The 18,972-nt window shown below is 42.0% G+C and overlaps 1 protein-coding gene across 1 annotated transcript in view; it reads left to right on the top strand.

Moving 5' to 3' along the window:
- Window positions 1-18,972, top strand: part of LOC144752533 (claudin-16-like) — a 175,527-nt gene that overhangs the window by 142,464 nt on the left and 14,091 nt on the right. Inside the window, exon 4 of the mRNA XM_078640430.1 lies at window positions 2,718-2,782. Within this exon, the coding sequence (XP_078496556.1) occupies window positions 2,718-2,782 (65 nt within the window). The remainder of the gene's footprint in view (window positions 1-2,717; window positions 2,783-18,972) is intronic.

An 18,972-nucleotide genomic window follows, 5' to 3' on the forward strand; every position in this document is an offset into this window, starting at 1 on the left:
CTGACTTTGCCACAGTGATGTGAGTTTGCTGCTCTCTGGGATACTTTGAGTATCACATGGTTTTGTGGTGCTAGGAGGTTCCTTCTTGTTTTTTAAAGCTTAAGGATGAAAAATTGGGAGTATCTGTCTTCAGGGTTAAAGGTGCTTGATTCGCAATAGTCCATCACCCCAACTTTTGTTTAGCCAGCATGGTGACATATAACACTATTTGATATTTGATACCACTTTAGGGGTGTGTGTTATTTTTTCTATCAGATGATGGATTACATCGTCACTTATTGACACTAGTCTGTATCATGTAAAAAAGAAGACAGGTGACTTGGATGCATATAGGCCCAAAAATCCTCATGATATGTGTTGAAATGTACTACTCATGGATCTTGAGCAAGTCCCATAAAATTATTGTTGAAAATGGAGTTCTTCAGTTTATTCAAGCTGGTTTTTGAGAAGGATTCTGTACTAAAGGAGAAGAGCAACAAAATTTACATCTTTATGTAGCATTCCTTGAGCTTGCTCAGGCTTTTGATTCTGTGATTCAGAACCGTTGTCAAAATATGGAAAAGTTGAAGATTGACAAGGGTTTGATATCTTTAATTGGTATTTTGTACATTGATGCCTCAATAAATGTACCCAAGGCCTGGGAGGGGATTTAGTTATTCTCAATATGACACGGAGGGGGTGGGATAGGGCTGCACATGGGCGTCTGTCCTATTTTGTCTCTACATCACTGAAGTTTCTCATGGGGAGGATGACTGGGATAAGGGTGTCCTCATGTAAAGTTAAAGTGATGCCCTCCTTCATACAGATTATACAGCCACTCTTCTATTCTGTACCACCATGGACAATTAAATCTATGTGCAGAACGGGAAAGAAACAGAAGAAGCACATTTCTACAGTGGGAAACATTGTTAAGTGCATGAGGTGCATACAGAGAGGATCTAAAGCGGTACTATATTACTATACATTATTCTGTTGTAATATTGCTTTTGAAAGTATCTTCCAGGGTTGGTGGGTCCCTCAATCTCTTTTCTACACCAGTTGAGGATGTGCGTCGACTCAGTGGAGGAAGTGGGTGGAGCCAGGGGAAGTGGGTGTGGCCTCCAATACAATTTTTAGCATCTGGACTTAATATTTTACAAATTAAGCACTGCGTTTAAGCACACCCTGGGGATCTGAGGGTGGGAACCCAACGATGAAGCATGTCACCAACTAGGTTGGTTAGTGAGGGTTCTTTTAACAGAACCTAAGGGTTCCTTTTTTCAGAACGATTAAGAGACTGAAAACACCTAACGTTGAGTTGTTAGTGGGTTTGTTCTTAATGTTTTGAAAGCACCTCAAATGTGACCTTCATTATTATATCAATTGAACAAAATTCCGTTAGTTCTCCTGTCTTGTTTGTATGTTAACATTTTTAAAATGTATTATTTCCTGTTGCAGAAGAGGGCAGATTTACAACAGTTTACAATTCAAGGCAACTTCCTTTGGCCAAATGGAGATGTTGTTTATATTTTTGAATGTGTTTTTGTTTTTTGTTGTAGGACATGATACTGGATTATTTAATGGATGTAGAATAAAAGTCATTATTCCATGTGATGTGTTTTCTGTTGGACTATTGGATTATAAAATGTGTTGAACCACATTGACTATACAGTTTCTAAGTCTGAAAGGGTACAAAAACTCTATTTAGAAAACAGCCAAACTTTTTCCTTTCTTTCTTTAGAGGCAGGGTTCATATCACATCTCCTTTTATTATAGCTTTCCGAATACCTTCCATAGTTCTCACATATCTTGAACTGAGCAGTCCATATGGCATTTTGCTCATTATTTATCTTGTGCTAGACCTTATTTGGTTCCCGGCATTGCCTGGATTAATGGCTCTATTTACATTACCAATGATATTTCAATGTATTTGCATTTTGCATATTTTGATTTGATTGACTAACCATTGCCTTTTGCCTTCTACATTGACTTCCTTATTTTTAAATAAACCTTCATGGTTTGTACTCTTAATCATGTCTCATGTAGATTTCGCTGTGTGGATTTTCCTTTGTGAAATCCTTGGGTTTGAATGAATTTGTGATAGGGCTCTTGTCTTTAAAGACTCACCCTCAGCCCCAGTCCATCCATTGGCCCTTTTGATGTAAGAAGCACTGACACGCCTCTGGGAGTCCTTCAGGTCTTTTCAGTGGAGATGATTTCCTATTGCTTTTTTCACACATACATTCCAAAACATGATTCAGGTTCATCTCTTGGAGATGATTTGTCACGTGAATCCTTTCAAGTGGAAATACTGGTGTACACCGACTTAGACTGGTCTGTTGCCAATGTATTTTACTTGTAAACCTCTTGGCACAATACCATAGCACCATTTGTAAAGATATTTTTTCTCCCATTAGGATAAGTAGATCTTTATCTATTTATATTTTTATTTTTGAGATTTGCATCAAACACACTCCAATTTAAAGTATTTCTAGCACCCATAAAATTCAAACACTGACAAAAGATGGAGTGTCTGAAGAAATAAATAAAATGAAATATGTAATCTTAACTGTTGCCAGGAAGCGAAAAGGAAGGCATTTTTGAATCAGAAGAATTTGATCACATCAATCATAACAAGAAAGGAAAACATGGTTTTCATTTTATCCAATGTTATGTATGCTTACTTTGTTTTGTAGCACGTGAAGTAGTCTAAAACAGAACCACCTTTCCTTTTCTAGGGCTTTCAGGAGGAGTGGCAACTTTCTGGTATGCTGTGGATACTGTGCTGAAATATAGGTTAGAGGTAAATATTCATAAAATGTGAACTTACAGAGCCAACAGGAGCCATAGCTCTTTGTTGACAGACTACCTGCCAAAAGGGACACAAATCATTATAGATGGGTAACTAGGAATAACAGGAATGTTTTGTTTTTCACCAAGGGGGAGTCACATTAAATAACAATGCAAGCAAAGCTCAAGTCGTCTCTGATGTGGAGGTAAAAATAATCCTCTTTATTCACACTTACCCACATTTATGTATTGGCCATTTATCTCTTATGCCCCACCAGTCATCAGCTGCGCAGGAGAATAGTAGTCGAGAGCGATATATAACGTGACCTCACCTCAATCTGCCACCACACTGTAGTCTATCTGGTGCCCTCCCATCCATCCCCCACCACCCTCTGGCCATTCCTCTCCTCCATGACGTAAATGTAAAAAATGTTGCCTAACCCTAACGTTCTGCAACCTTCCCTTCCTGTACCAAATATTCAAAAATATATAATACCCGGTCTTCTGCAGTGCCACTCCACCAGTTGCAGTATCAACCCTCCCCACTCCCACCCAAATTTAAAAAAAGCACGTGTTGGACTACTTCTGACCCACACTACCCTCCCTCCAATTAGTTTAGTTTAGTTTAAAATGTAAAAATAATAATACCTGGCCTCCTGTCGGGACCCTTACTCCTCTTTGCATTTGTTCTCCCTGCCAAATAGAACAAGAAGATCCACAAGCATAAACATGACCTTGCTTGAGTAATGTTCTTCTGCAGGGGCACCAGTACTTAATGCTTTGAAAAGATATTACTTATTGCACCTACATAGAACCGATCAATATCTATCAGGTAATGGATATGACATTTTGGAGTATGTATTTTTGAGTTATAATCGTAGTTCACCAGCTCAGTAAAATAAACACTACTTATTTTGGTAATAATAACACCCGTTTTTAGCCTCTTCTAGGCAGTGCATGTGCTGTCTCTTCGAGACATGCTGTATCCAGAATACGGGCTTTAAGTTCCGCCCATCTTCCACCTTTTTTATTTGGCTCCTTTGACTCTCTTTTGGAAATGCTCCTTTATCTTTGGTTAATTTGTTTAGTAGTCGTTCCTTTTCTACTGTTGTAATGTCCGATTAGGATGCCCCTGTTACATATGACCTTACTCTGTGCTTTTATTTACAGTTTCTGAGCACTCTTTTTCGTTGTAGCTGGCATTGTAGGCACGACAGCTACACACATACCCTCAATGTTGTTCATGTAATTTAAGTTGTGTTTTTATTTTGTTTCAGTTGCTTAGCATGCGCTGCTCAGTAAGAGTGCATGCAAGCCAACAGTCTTATGTTTTATTTTTGCAGTGTGGCACACCACACTTTTATCTATAACATGGCTGCCAGGCGCCTTTTTTTGTTCTTCGCAGCACGCCCAGCTCAAATTTGAAAACATTATCTGTTTTTTTTTCTTGCAGCACGCCATGCCTCGCTTTATCTTTAACAATGGCGGCCACACACCTTTCTTTTGTAATGCCAGGCTCGCCCAACTCAATTTTTTAAGTATTCTATGGGAGTTTTTTTGCAGTAATTCATTCACTAGATTATCAGTCTCTGGCTTTCCAATCATTACAAGCTCACCATCCCTTTAACTTGTGTGGTGTCCTCCTGGCCTGCTCCTCCGAAGGGCCAGTGCCTGCACCTTTAAATTCTGACTTCAGCACTCCGTCATTGTGACATGAGATCCTCTTTCACCACGACGTCCTGCTGTCAGAACAATTGCAAATGGGGATTGGAGTTTGGCAGAAGGGTCAGGCATGTGCTATGTGTTCTGCTAACGCTGCCAGTACCACCACAGGGCAGAGCCTTCTTTTTTTTTAAGTTTGAAGTTTATTGAAATAAAAAGAAGCAAAGACAGAAAATGAAGAAACAATCAAGAGTTATAAGAAACATAAATCATTCTTACATCTTGGCGTAAAATAGTGAAGGTAAACTTATGCATAAACAAATAAAATAAGCAATGAATGTAAGGAATATAGGGAGATGAGGAAACATTTTAAATTATAAAAGTATATAAATAATATGCTAAAACAATAGATGTATTGGAGAACATAATATCAACTAGAAAAATGCATTCATGGTGGTTTACAAACTTCAACAATACGTATCGGAGATGAGGGAGGAGGCCTAGCAACTTTGGATAAATATTCAGTGAGGGGAAGCCATAAAAGATCACGTTTGATTGCTAAGGAAATGGGAGAAACAAAATTAGTGTCAAGTCTGTGATTAAAGCAAACTGCGTTCCACCAAGCAGTAAAAGAGACATCATTAGCTTGTTTCCAGTGTGATGTAATATGGTGAAAAGCAATAGCTATAAAGAGATCAAGTAATTTTTGTTTGTGATGGGATTCTGCAAAAACAGGAAAGAGGGAACCTAAGAAAACATGTGTAATGGAAAAAGAAACTGTAAAGTTGAAAATCTTTTGCAATTGAGACCAAACTAAGTGCCAGAACCGTAAAATATGAGGACATTCGAATAACATGTGTTTCAGATCGGCCAGGGGGGATTGGCATGTCCAACAAGTAGATGGAGTGTCTGGGGAGAAGGATGACAGAATTAATGGAGTGAATAGTGTACGATTATAAATAAAGAATAAAGTTTGTGTAGTATTTGCAGCTCTGGATGTATTGTGAATCTTAGACCAAATTTTTTCCCATAAAATGAGGGACCATGTGTGAGATAAATCTTTTTCCCAAGCCAACTCAACTTTAGATTTTGTACGGTCAGTAGAGGACTGTAGGGATTTATAAATAAAAGAAGCAGAAAGAGATTGGTCGATAGCATTAGAAATCGAAAGATGTGTGATAGGGATAGAGTTGGAGGTCGGGAGCGATGAAAGATATTGAGTAAGGGATGGAAGTAGTGATAAATACTGTTTACGGGATGAGGAAGGTAGCGAGAATTGTGTTTGGAGATCCTGAAAAGGAAGAGGTTGATTGTCTGAGAGAAGTTGTGAGATCCATTTTAGACCCAGGGAATGCCAGGTTTTCCAATATAAGGATCGGTTACGGATTTTGAGAAGTTTATTATGCCAGATAGGTTGGGTGTGGGTGGAGGAGGCAGATGGGTAAGAGGATAATAAATATGGACGAAGAAGAGAGCAAGAGTGAGAGATGATAGGAGAGCATAGGGATGATACCTTAGAGGAAAAGGAAAGAACTTCTTCGAATTCATAAGGATGAAGTAGAGAAGATTCTAATGAGAGCCATAGGGGGGGAATGTGAGGAAGATCAGAAGAGATCCACCTCATGGCTTGTTTTAAAGAAAATGCGTTGTGATATGATTTAAAGTGAGGGAATTTGACGCCACCAAGGGATTTATCTTTTTTCAAGGAAGAAAGAGCTATCCGAGATTTTTTGCCTTTCCACAAAAATTTTAAAAGAAGGGAGTCTATAGACTTGAAATAATGATCTGGTATACGAATGGGAATCATGGAAACAGAATAGAGAACTAAGGGCGCTAGCATCATTTTGATGGAGTCCAATCGACCCCACCAAGAAAGGAAGAGAGGGTTCCAACGATTTATCGATGCAGTGATTTTAGTAGAGAGAGATTCGAAATTAAATTTAAGAGTGTCCGGAATACGGGGAGCAAACCAGATACCTAGATACTTAATCTTCGTGGGTTGCCAGGAAAAGCCAGAGGAATCAAAGAGATGTTTTTGACATAAGGGGTTTAAGGGTAGAATTTCGCATTTGTCGGTGTTGAGGCGATAACCTGAAACAGTGGAAAAAGAAGAAACTTGATGGAGAAAGGAAGGGAGAGTTGTTTGAGGATTTGAACAATAAAATAAGATATCATCAGCGTATACCGATAATTTAGCTTGTTTTTTGAGGACCATATTGAAAACCAGTAATTGTTTCATCGAGTCTGACTTTAGTTAAAAAGGGTTCTAAGGCTATAATAAACAGAAGAGGGGATAGGGGGCATCCTTGACGTACCCCTCTTTGAAGAGGAAAGTAGTCGGAAATCATACCATTTGCAAAGATTGAAGCGTGAGGACTAGAATATAGTAAGGATATTAGAGATATAAATTTAGGGGGAAAACCAAACCATCGAAGAGCTTGAAACATAAAATCCCACCCTATTCTATCGAATGCTTTTTCAGCATCTAGGGAAATAGCAGCGAGGGGGATAGAGAGGGAGGGAGCTTTGCTCAAAATATTAAAGAAGACACAAGAGTTGTCTGATGATAGGCGACCTTTAACGAATCCAGACTGTTCAGGGCCTATAAGTTCTGGTAATAAGGGATCTAATCGGAGAGCTATAATTTTGGCGAAGATTTTATAATCAGTGTTTACTAGTGATATAGGGCGATAATTTTTACATAGAGTATGATCTTTATCTGGTTTAGGTATTAAACAAATTAATGCTTCTTGGAAAGTTCCTTGCGAGGAGCCGGAAGCCGCAAAGGATTGGAATAACAAATGCAATTTTGGGAGAAGAAGGGATGAAAAGTGATTGTAGAACTCAATGGTAAAACCATCGGGCCCTGGTGCTTTACCTCGACGAAGAATAGAGATTGCATGAGAGATTTCCGAAGGGGTAATGTCCAAATCTAAGGAATGGAAGTCAAGGTGAGAGGATTCTGGAGGGGGGATGTCTTGAAAGTATGTAAGAAGATCATTAGGGTCGGGAATAGATTCGGGAGTGTAGAGACTTTGGTAGAAGGAAACAAATTGAGCTAATATGTCTTTGTCTTTAAAGAAAGAAACATCAGCTGGGCCTTGTAGGGATTCAATTTTTGTTCTTTCTTTTCGTATTTTGAGATAATTGGCCAGAAGTTTGCCCATTTTGTTCTGTCCACCGTAATAGCGGGAGTTACATTTTAGAAGAGAGTTTGAAGCGGCGTTGGTGGTATATTTATTAACCACTTGGCTGCTAAGGCACATGATGCACTTCCATTGACTTTCCATTGAAATCAATGGAAACTCCATGACGAGTTACCCTTGTCATTAGCACTGAAGGGGTTAAAATCAAATTTGGCAGAAATTAGTTCGCGAAGAGAAGACTCAGATTTTGAATTATAGTAAGCATATTCCAATTTCTTAATTTTATCTAAGAGTTGAGTTGACTTAGAGATAGATTGTTTTTTCTTTTGTGAAACGAAATTAATGATAAATCCTCGTGCAGCTGCTTTAAAGGAGTCCCATATCATGACAAAGGAAGAGTCTGGAAGATGGTTAAGTGTAAAAAATTCAGTAGAAAAATTTGTAAATTGAGTGCAAAAATTAGAATCAAGGAGTAGAGAGTTATTAAATCTCCAGCGGCCTGAATGAGGGGAGTAGGGGATAAGGTCAATGTCCACAAAGACGGGAGCGTGATCTGAAATTAGAATGGAACCTATGTCTGAATGAATGGCGAGTTGTGCTAATGGTTTGCTGAGGAAGAGATAATCAATACGTGATTGGGAGTGATGAGTGGGGGAATAGAAAGTGTATTCTCTGAGATCTGGGTTACAAAGCCTCCAAATGTCAACTAAAGCATTATTCTGTATAGAGGAGACGAACTGGGAATGCATTTTGGAAGGGACAAATTTAACTTTTGAATTCCTATCTATAAAGGGGTCAAGTACTTGGTTGCAGTCACCGCCAAGGATGACATATTGGTCATTGAGGGTAACAAGTTTATCAGAAATAGCAGGCCAGAACAATTTATCAACACCTGTAGGAGCATAAATATTGAAAATAACTAGTGGAATTTTATCTATAAGAAGATGAACAATAACCCAACGGCCATTAGTGTCGCATTCATGAGATACAATTGAAACATTTAACTTTTTATGACAAAGTATAACTGTACCATTTTTCTTACCTATAGCAGGAGAATAAAAAACATGACCCACCCAACTACGCTTAAGTTTGGTAGCCTCCAATTCTGTAAGGTGGGATTCTTGAAGGAGGGCTACATCTGCTTTAAGTCTGGTTAAATGTGTTAAAACTCTTTGACGTTTAATGGGGTTATTTAACCCCTTAACATTCCAGGTGACTACTCGGAATGTAAATTATTAGGAGAGTGATATAAAAGAGAGGATGTAGTAGAAAAGAAGTTGAGAAAGGCCGAGAAAAATGGTGAGAATGCAAAAACGAATTTATGAGAGAAATAAGTTGAGATAAGAGGAGAGGAATAGTAAGAATGCGAAAAAGAATTTGTGAGAGAAATAGATCAAGAGAAAAGATCGAGAATAAGACAAGAGAAAGGAAGAAAAAAGAGAAAAGAAAGAAAATAGAGATAAAGAACAGTAGGAAAAGAGAAAAGGTGAGAGTAAGAGAAGTAAGAGATAAAGAAAGGAGTATAAAAGAAGGTAAGAGAGAACAAGTCAAGAGAAGAGACATAACAACAAATACAAATGAGAACTGAGGGGTGACGACGCCAGAAGAGGACGACATCAACAACAGAAACTCACGTCATCGAACACCGGAGGAACCAGCTTAGGATCAATTGAAGGGAGCAAAGACTACACCGGGACGGGGAACAAAAGGAGAGGATCTGTGATGAGACAAAAATGGAAAAGAGAAGTTAGGAGTACATAAGAACGCCAAATATAGGAACTACGCAATATTAGAACGAAGTAAACAAGAGATGTGTGTATACAAGAGGATAAGGGAAGTCGATACTAGGCACAGTAGGGAAACAAAAGGATAAACATTTTAGTCAATCAGGAAAACATATAAATGATTAAACTGGTCTTGCAGTGTCCATGTTGACGGTTTCATGGTGACGGAGGAATTCTTCAAGGACTCGTGGATCTTCAAAAGTCGTTGTCTTTTCTTTATACGTGACCTTGAAGAGGCAAGGATGGAGGAGACCGAATCTGGCACCAAGGTCCCGCAATCGTGGTCGTAGATCAAGAAATTGTTTCCTGCGGTCAGCTGTCACTTTAGCCACATCTTGAGAGAGATACAGACGGTGACCTTCCCACATAACTTGTTTTTCAGCTTTGGCTGCCGAGAGTACTTGGAGTAGGTCAGTATATTGTAGGAAGAGCATGATGACTCCGCGGGGTTTGGAGGAAACTTTCGGACCCAGTCTATGAGCACGTTGAATGTTAAGTGTGACAGAAGATGGAAGATCCAAAATTTTTGGTAAAAAGGTTTGGAAGAAGGTGGTTGGATTGGACCCTTCTGTGAGCTCTGGAAGATTATAAAGGCGTAGGTTATTGCGACGATTCCTATTTTCCAACTCCTCAGTCTGTCGCCTTAAGAGAGAGACATCCTTCTCCAATGTGGAAATTCTAGAGCAGGAAGTTTGTAAAGCCTCCGTTGATTGTTCCACTAACAGGACTCTGGATTCGAGAGTGGACCATTTATCATGAAGAAATTGCAGTGTTCTAGTAGTTTCAGCCATGAAGGGCTTAAGTGCTCGGAGTTCTTCAGGAATAAGATCCATGGATGTGGGTGATGACTCAGAACCTGGAGATGGAGGACCTGTCCTGTGACGTTTCGTGGAGCCAGGTTGTAGAAGTTTACTGGTGACAGTAGCTTTAGGAATTGCCCCACGTGTAGCATCCGCTTTAGGAGGAACGGTGTCATCCATGACCTGCGTCCTCGAGTCAGAGTCTGAGGAATGACGCGGTTTGGTCTTAGAAGCTGTAAGTTTGAGAGTGCGCAGTTTCCCCATATATGGTAGGGGAGATAAATAATAGTGCTCCTGCAGATTCAGAAGACAGGAGTTCTGTGAAGAAGGCACTCCTTAATGTGAAAAAATAGTAGTGCTGTGATATATAGAGTTCAAGATATTGATGTCACAGCCGGGTTACGCAGAAGAAAGAAAAATGCGTCACACAATGGACATCAATAAAATAAAGGTTCAGGATCAGGCAAAAAGACTGGAATTGTATTGCATATATTAAGCATGAGAAGGTAAATTGTCTGCATCATGTGGAGGAACAGATAAACATTGTTGAGGGTAGACAGAAACAAGTGATAGCCTGATCGGTAAATTCCAGTGAAGAGTGGCGCTTAAATGAAGAACTCAGCTTGAAAACGTTATTCAGCGTGAAGAAAAAGGGGCATTAAAGGCTGAAAAACGCCAACGGGAGGTTTCAGCTGAGGAGGAACACCAACAGTGCGCATATCATCTTTGCTGCTGTATTTGGGTTTTATGAGGAAAGCACCGTACCGTGGCGTAGGTCTTCCGTTGACAGAGACTGAAGACGCGGCAGAAGTTGAAAGGAAATGGCGGCCGCCGGAAAGCGCACCGCGTCAGTCACGAAGAATATGCATGTAGACGGAGTAGAGGGACGCAGGTGGTGTCAATCTGCTCACCTCATGCTCCGACGCAAGAAAATGAAGTCGGCGTCCATAAAGGTGCAGGAAATGATGACAAAATTGCTGGTGTCGGCGCTCGATGTCCGGAGCTCCGCAGTCAAGCCGCCATCTTGTGCGGCGCTCAAGCCACGCCCCCCGGGCAGAGCCTTCTTACTGGAAACCTGACTGTGTTTAGTTCGCTGCAAAATATACATCTTTACAGTAATTCATTTATTTCATTTCTACATTCATCGACCCCCTTCTCCCGCCCACCCATTCACTAGATTTTCAGTCACTAGTTGGGTTTCTATTTCTTGCTCTCTTACACTATTCATTGCTGTCTGACTTAATCTAAGCCCTTCCCTCTTTCATTCATTACCTTCTCCCTCCCAGTCCCTTGCTCATTCTGTTCCTCCCTTCTACCTTGCTCGCACTCTTCCTGTTGCTCCTTTTACTCCGTTGTTACTTCATCCCCTCGGTTCCTTTATTGCTCCTTTATTCACCCCTTCTTTCTTCCCTCTCTTCTACCTTGATGCCTCCTTCCTGCCACCACTCCTTTCTTTCTTCTTCCCTCCTGCCCTTTTCATCTACCTTGTTCTCTTCTCCTTTTCCCTCCCTTGCTTTATTCAGTTCTCATTCCATCCTTTCCTTTCTCAAACCCTCTCTCCCGTGAACCCTCTCCCCTCTGTCACCTCAGTACGCTGGAAAATAGTCCCCACGTTGCTCTGTTCAAAGTTCCGTAGCACAATATATTTGATGTCAGTATATGTAAAATCACAACTGGCAAACACAGACTGTTTATGTTAAACAGCAGTGCTTAATTTGTAAAAAAAAAAATAATAAGTGCCAGGGCCCTCGTCAGGAGGTCACTCAGCTTGCAACACCCATTGCTACTGCTGTCACTGCCAATGACGTACTTACAAAACTACTAGCCATCACACTGCTACAAGTGTGGCAATTCAGAGTGTTTGACGCCCCCCCAAATCTGTAAGAATGGCTTGGGAAGCAGGTATTAGTTTAGCATTAATAAACAATGTTGTTATGATCCTCTCTATATTACACAAACAGTGCCACCATGTGATAGCTGTCATAAGTCCCAGTGTTGAGCACCGGAAAACACAGGCTCAAATTAAGCATGGTTAAACAGTCAAGCAAACTGGCATTCCCCTGAGAAGGGAACAGGGTTATCTTATGTCTGGATTCTATATTTCGAAGCAATCAGATCGCATGTAACAAGTTTCAAGGGCCCATGTCCTTTAACTACAGGTACATCGGAAGTGTGCCACGTCTCCTCTTCCCTCCGTTTCATTGACTTAGCTGACTGACCCCTCCTTACTCCCTTCCCTCTGGGTCATTGAGGGCATGCTCTGGTCTACGTTCTCCGTGTCATTGACTGTGCCTTCCTTTCCCAATTCCCTTAGAGTCCCTCCATCCTTCATTGTCCCTCAATGCACCCTCTTCTTTCCCTTGCTTCAGTGTCCTGAGCGCACCCTTGGTGCCTCTGAGGGCATCACCCTCTCGACCTTTCCTAAAGGTTCCTGAGTGAACACCTCTCAATCTGTTCCCTTACTGTCTATGAGTCAATACAAACCTAGCCTGCTTTATTGTATGGTTGCTGTGAAAAGTTTATAACATTTTAAAGCGTACACTTTTTTTTCTAAATGATCACTCCACTGCAAACAAAAAATATAAGTAAAAAACGTGGTCATTTACAATGCCAATAGCTCAGATTTTCACAAATCCGATATCGATTGCATTGCCAATACTTGTTAATACAAGTCTTCGGGACATTTCTGAGAAAGCGCTGTCTAAGCGACATTGCAGACTGTATCTTCCTTCACTCTTCACATGTACATACACTGAAATTAGAGATACGCAAAAAGAACAATTGATGGACAGAATGCAGAACAATGTCATACATTCACCCCAGTACAGAGATCTGGGCCTAAATACATCGATTTTTGCTCACCATGTCATTCCAGTTTGGACCCAGCATATGCAAATCAGTCTTGACCCTGCACCTAATGGGAACAGCCCAGCACGAACCGCAAGGCCAGGTCCTTCCTGGACTGGAAAAAAGCATCCTAGGACCGGATTCGGGCTTTCAGTCCTCATCAGCCAGGATAGCTTGACTCCAGTGGCAGGGACAGCACGGGGCCCACGTCTGGGCATATCCATCCCACTCGGGGGTGACAAATGCAAAAAGAACAATTGACGGACAGAATGTAGAACAATGTCATACATTTACCCCAGTAGAGCGATCTGGGCCTAAATCCATGCATTCTCTTTCCTTGAATTGTAAGCACTAGAGGGGAGCATACAAATAACTATAAAGGCCATACAGACCTCCCCGGAACAGCAGTGAGGCTCCATACTGGGCAGCGTAGTACTAAGCTGCAAAGGGGATGATGAATGAGTTTGAATGCGGTCAGCACAAGGATGCCTTTCACAAACAGAAAAAGACTACAATAATTACAGGAAATACCAACTTAATTGTAAATGAACACTCAAAAACACAACACAGCTACTGATAAACTGATAAGGGGAAATAGCTAATATGTTAACGGCACAAACTGAGTTTCCGTCTTTACAGTCACAGATAATTGTTTTTTTGAAAGGTTACTTGGTTGTTTACATATTGATCAATAGTGTTTTATGTTTTGTGGATCGCTGCTATGTAAAAATTAAATCTAGATTGTATCGGAAAGCAGATGTCACTGACTTTGATGACTCGAAGGGGGAATGTTCAAGTGAATAAACAGTCCGAGTCCCCCCCACCACCAACCCCCCCTCAAGAAAAGAATCCAGGCGGAGCTACAGGCACTCGAACGGTGAAGAAATTGTGTTTGAATCACCATGTTGTGAACCTGTGTCTTCGTTTCGCCCTAGATATGTGTGATCTTGTGCAGTACAGCGGACATTTTCTTCCTGTTCAGCAAACACACAGCAGCGACTTTAGCTTTTATCCTATATTTAATGTACACTTATGTGATTAGAGCCTTTTTCCCAGCTGTCTCCCATTGGCTTTCTTATTATAGCGAACACTATAGCTACTGATTATCAGTCCCCAAAAACTGCTTTTTTTTCAAAAGTATTCCAAAGAAACTACAAAGCCTGACGTGCACAAACGTCAAGTTTGTGTAATTCACTCGGTTCCTAGGGATACCCCGGGAATCTGAGGTAGTCACGATTCATGTGTGTGGTCAATGCCACTGGAATCACTCCTCCATTAAAGGGAGGCCACGCTGTTATCGAACAGTTGTGTCAACACTGTGAACATGCATCTGGGACAACTTTGTAGCACTACCTGCTCTCTTGGAAATATGTACTGTTAGGATCTTGAACATGTAACTGGTACTGGTACCCACAGCTGGGTTTCGAGATGCAGGCTGAGTGAGGCTAACATCAAACAACTACAATTCTGAATGTGACCACATAGAAACTCAGAACGGGTCCCAGAGACCGGCCTGTTCAAAACACTGATTACAACGAATCGTAGAACATCAAAGGCCAATGGAGGATTAAAGCAGTAACTCTAAGTTTCCTCTTGGCTATGGGGCAGTATCCGCTCTGGCACCAGGCACGCTCCAAGACCTTGCAATCATGCTTGACAGCATTGAGAGTCGCATTAAACCAGGGTTTGGACGGGGTATCTCTAGCAGGTCTAACAGGCCGAAGAGAGGCTGCAGAAGCTGCCTCAGGAACCCAAGTGGTGAACCCTGACAGGCACTCCTCCAGTTTTCCTGGCAAAACAGACCTGGAATGGTCAAAAGGCAGTTTGAATTCCAGAGGGTCGATTTTCCCAAAAGCAGGTTTCTGGTAAGAATGGACCCGTGGAACTTCACTAGATAACATCCAGGAAAAATGGGATATAAAATGGTTGGACCAGGGCACGGGGCAGGGATCCCCTATGGAAAGGGTGAAATTGGAGCAGATTGGATCTAATAGATGGCCCGCCTGATGAGTCGGAAGGCGGACGTGCTGGGTAAGTTGAGCCATTTGGAAAATGTCCAGCAGGTCAGCCGCCTCCCTAGTATCAGGACAATCCAAATGAATATTAAAGTCCCCCAGAATCATATAATGCGAAAACCTTACCGCCCTAGAGACAATTGCATCCCCACAGCTCAAGAGAAATGGGCCCGCGGGACCAGGTGGCCTATAGATCAAAGAGGCCCCCAGAGTAAAGTGTGCTGAGAAGCGGACGCTAAAGTCAAGCACCTCACAGCCTACCCAAGCTGAAGGATCCCCCAGACGGAGATCCCAAATATCTTTATAAACGATGGCCACACCGCCACCTCTACCCCCCTGGCGGTCGGCTCTAAGAATCTTATAGCCTGATGGAATGGCAAAGGAAACAATAGGGTCGGAGGAAGAATCAAGCCATGTCTCTGTAAGGAACAGCATGTCTAAAGAATTATCCTCCAAAAGATCATGAACATCTGCGTGGTGTTTCCTAAGGGACCGGGCATTGATCATAGCTGCCCTAATGTGAACATCCTTTGCCCGCTGAGCCAAAGGGCGGCCCTCGGTAGCTGGGGGGGCAGGCTCGCCCTTCAAACGGAAGCCGCAATCTGAACAGGGGGCAAATGGAAACATCGCCTCATCCCAGGTCTGGGAGTGGCAGCGAGCCAAGCAATCCAGTGCTCTAAGAGACGCTCCACAATAGCTTCTCCTTGACTCATTACCTGGGGACTTTCGAGAACCATGGCATGCGCTGGCCGCATCCGGGATGCTGACGGGCGCAGACGGGCTTGCCTTGGGCACGCCCGCCGCGCGCCCGTTCTGCGTGCATTTAAATGAGCCCGGGAGCCACAGAGCTGGAACGCCAACTACCACAAAATGGCGTCGCTCGGCGGCACCACGAGACGAGGAGGAAGTAAATAGAAGCCCTCGCCCGAGAGCAGCAGCAATAGGAAAGTGTGCAAAATGAGTCAAAGACTCGAATATTTTTAATGTGCAAGTATGCGGGCCGGTTATAAAAATACAGTTTTAAAAACAAAGTGGCAAAATGAACAGGCACACGATCAGAACACGCAGCCAGAAGTAAAATACAGGGAGAACCCCTCAAGCAATGCGCGCCCGTTCAGCGCGCATTTAAATGAGCCCGGGAGCCAGAGAGCTGGAACGCCAACTAACACAAAATGGTGTCTCTCTGCGGCATCACGGGACGAGCAGGAAGTAAATAGAAGCCCTCGCCCCGAGAGCAGCAGCAATAGGGAAGGGTGCAAAATGAGTCAAAGACTCGAATATTTTTAATGTGCAAGTATGCGGGCCGGTTAAAAAAATACAGTTTTAAAAACAAAGTGGCGTGACACATCCCCGGCGGAAATGCGGCACATTGCTGGAGTTGCGTTGCAAGCGCGACGCAGCTCCAGCAAGGCTCGGTGGTGCCCTATCTCTAACTTGCTGCGTCAATTAGTACTTAGTATAAAATACAGTTTAGTTTCAAGCAGAGCAGATGCTTAGCATGTGAGTTCTGAAGCGGCCATTGTTGGTGTTGGTGCGCAGAAACAAAGCTTTCCCTCCAAGCGTTATGACATCATGCAGTTGGTGCATTCGCAATTCAATTCTGGCCTTTTTAGCGCCCATTTTAGTCTCATTCAGGTTACTTGTTAGTAGACACATAGGCAAGCTTCCCCCTCTTCTACATTGTGTACGAAATTCGTGCAAATTAATATCACAAACATTTATTAGTACTTTATTATGCTTTTATAAGAGGATTCACCCAACAAGTTGCTTACATGCAAATCCTTGCTCCATCACTGCTTACTTTAAGCAACTCCAAAATCATTTGTTTAATTCTGTTCTTGTGCATGTTCTATAGGACTAAAAGTAGATATTTGGTATCAAATTATAAAAGCGGCTTCGACTTTACCCCATCTGATACCAAATCACTACATCCTGCTTGCAGTGTCTCCCTATCATCATTTCTGTACCTTACGATTACTCCTTAGTAACCAGGGTGTTGTAACTAGTACAGTTCTATAGTGCCCAGTGAGTGGTATTGTCCTGACCACAGCGCAACCCACTACAGCGAACCTCTGGAAACTATTACCACAGCAATATATTCTTTTCTATTGTATTTTGGGAAATTTGTGTCCTATAAAACCTAGTCATTCACTAGTTAATAAAACTTTCAAGCCCTTGGTGCTGTTTACTCTATAGTTGTCAAAGATAAAATATGATGTACGCTATTACTCTGCAATGTATTATCTACAAGGCACTTTTGGAGCAGGTGTGCACAAATACTTGCAACTCTTCTTCATCATCTTTCTACTCAGTCAATATAGTCTGTTTCCCTCAACTCATGTTGTAAATTTGCATTATTCTCAGTGACATTCCCAATTCAGTTGTAAAAGTCTAACGTCTCAATGTTATTCAATGTTCTTAGCAGCAGGTATTTAGATGAATCCGCAGGCACCATGAGCGTTATGGTAGCACAAATAACAGTTGGTACTCATAGCCATATCTTCGCTGGCTTTGTAGAGGGGTCGGTCATTGGCGCCTTGAAACCAAATTGCAAATGAAACCTTTCAAATGGTCAATCCTTTATTCCATCAGGGGTCACCAGTACTTTAGCAATAGGCACTCTAAATCAAAAATGAAGGTGAGGTGCTCTAAAAAGGACGCTACAGCAGAATCTTTCAGGCAGGACCCCAGACAATGAAGCTCCTCAATACTTGCAACTGCCTATCAAGTCTAACACTCCTATTGAGCGGGCACCAGCATTTGTGTTCCAAAAACCATGGTGCCCCCCTTGTGTACCATAACTGGTCACCAGTACATAGTGGACACAGGGTACTTGAAGAAAACATATAGAACCTTCGAAAGCAGGTATCCGGAGGCCAGGTCCACTTGCTTTCTTCTGATCCTATGATAGTGTACAGCAGGCCCAACCCTTCTCTGCTCTTGCTTGCTGCTTTGCTGGATTGAAGGTTGTATCTGCAGGGTGCCCCTGGAGATGCTTTTGATGGTGGGTGTTCTTTTTCAGGTCCGGATTCTTTCTTGGTGTGAGGGGCATGGGTCCAGGAGATCAGCCCCTCACACTTGGCAACTGGTCAGGTAGTGTCGTCTGATGTAAGTGTTGGCAGGGGCCTTGGCAAGAAGAGTGCGCAGCACCAGATGGCGAAGGCTCAGCCATGACTGCTTCTAATGGACAACAAAACTAGTGGCATCCCATCATGCCTTCTCTGTCTGCCTTTAGTTTTAGTTTATAGGCATACTGCTTTGAAGTAGTATATCTGAATTGCTTTGACTGCGCTGCCACACCTCCTGGGACTTCTTGTGACTGTGGAGGGGCACAGGCATGCAGCATAGGTACTAGTAGTTCGCTCTCATGTTTTTGTTTGACTTTTCTTTGCATTGAGTACTGCTGACCTTGGTACCGGCATGCGAAAAATATGTCTCTTGTTCCAGCAAGAGCCTCAGAAAGATGAGCAAATCCAAAAGACCGGGTGATAAGTCTCTCATGAGTCCCGAAAAGGACATACTATGACAGTCCTTGATCAAATAATCCTTTATCAGCCTACAGAAATTCTGGAAATCTTAATTTTTGGGGATGAGCATTGTTACACCCGTTTTTGTAGATGGGGTATTAGTTTGATTTAACAGAGTAAAGTAGTCTGGTACACAGCTTTTCTAGAGTCGTGAAAAATCCAACATAAGAAGTTATAAATCGGAACAGATGACGGTGAGGCTCTGAACGTGTGAAGTAATAAAGTGCAGAGACCAACATAGTATAAGGTGCAATTCACATGTTTTGTTAGTTTGAGAATAGATACAATACTGCAGTAGCGATAAAGAGAGAGCCTGAGAAAAGGACCTTGACAATGAACATGGAGACCTAGAGTGTTAACTAAAAGTGTCCATTAAACACTGTCGCAAAGAAACGCAGGTAATACAGGACAATACTATTCGA

The sequence above is a fragment of the Lissotriton helveticus genome, chromosome 5_1 (assembly GCF_964261635.1).
Source record: "Lissotriton helveticus chromosome 5_1, aLisHel1.1, whole genome shotgun sequence".
Lineage (NCBI taxonomy): Eukaryota > Metazoa > Chordata > Amphibia > Caudata > Salamandridae > Lissotriton > Lissotriton helveticus.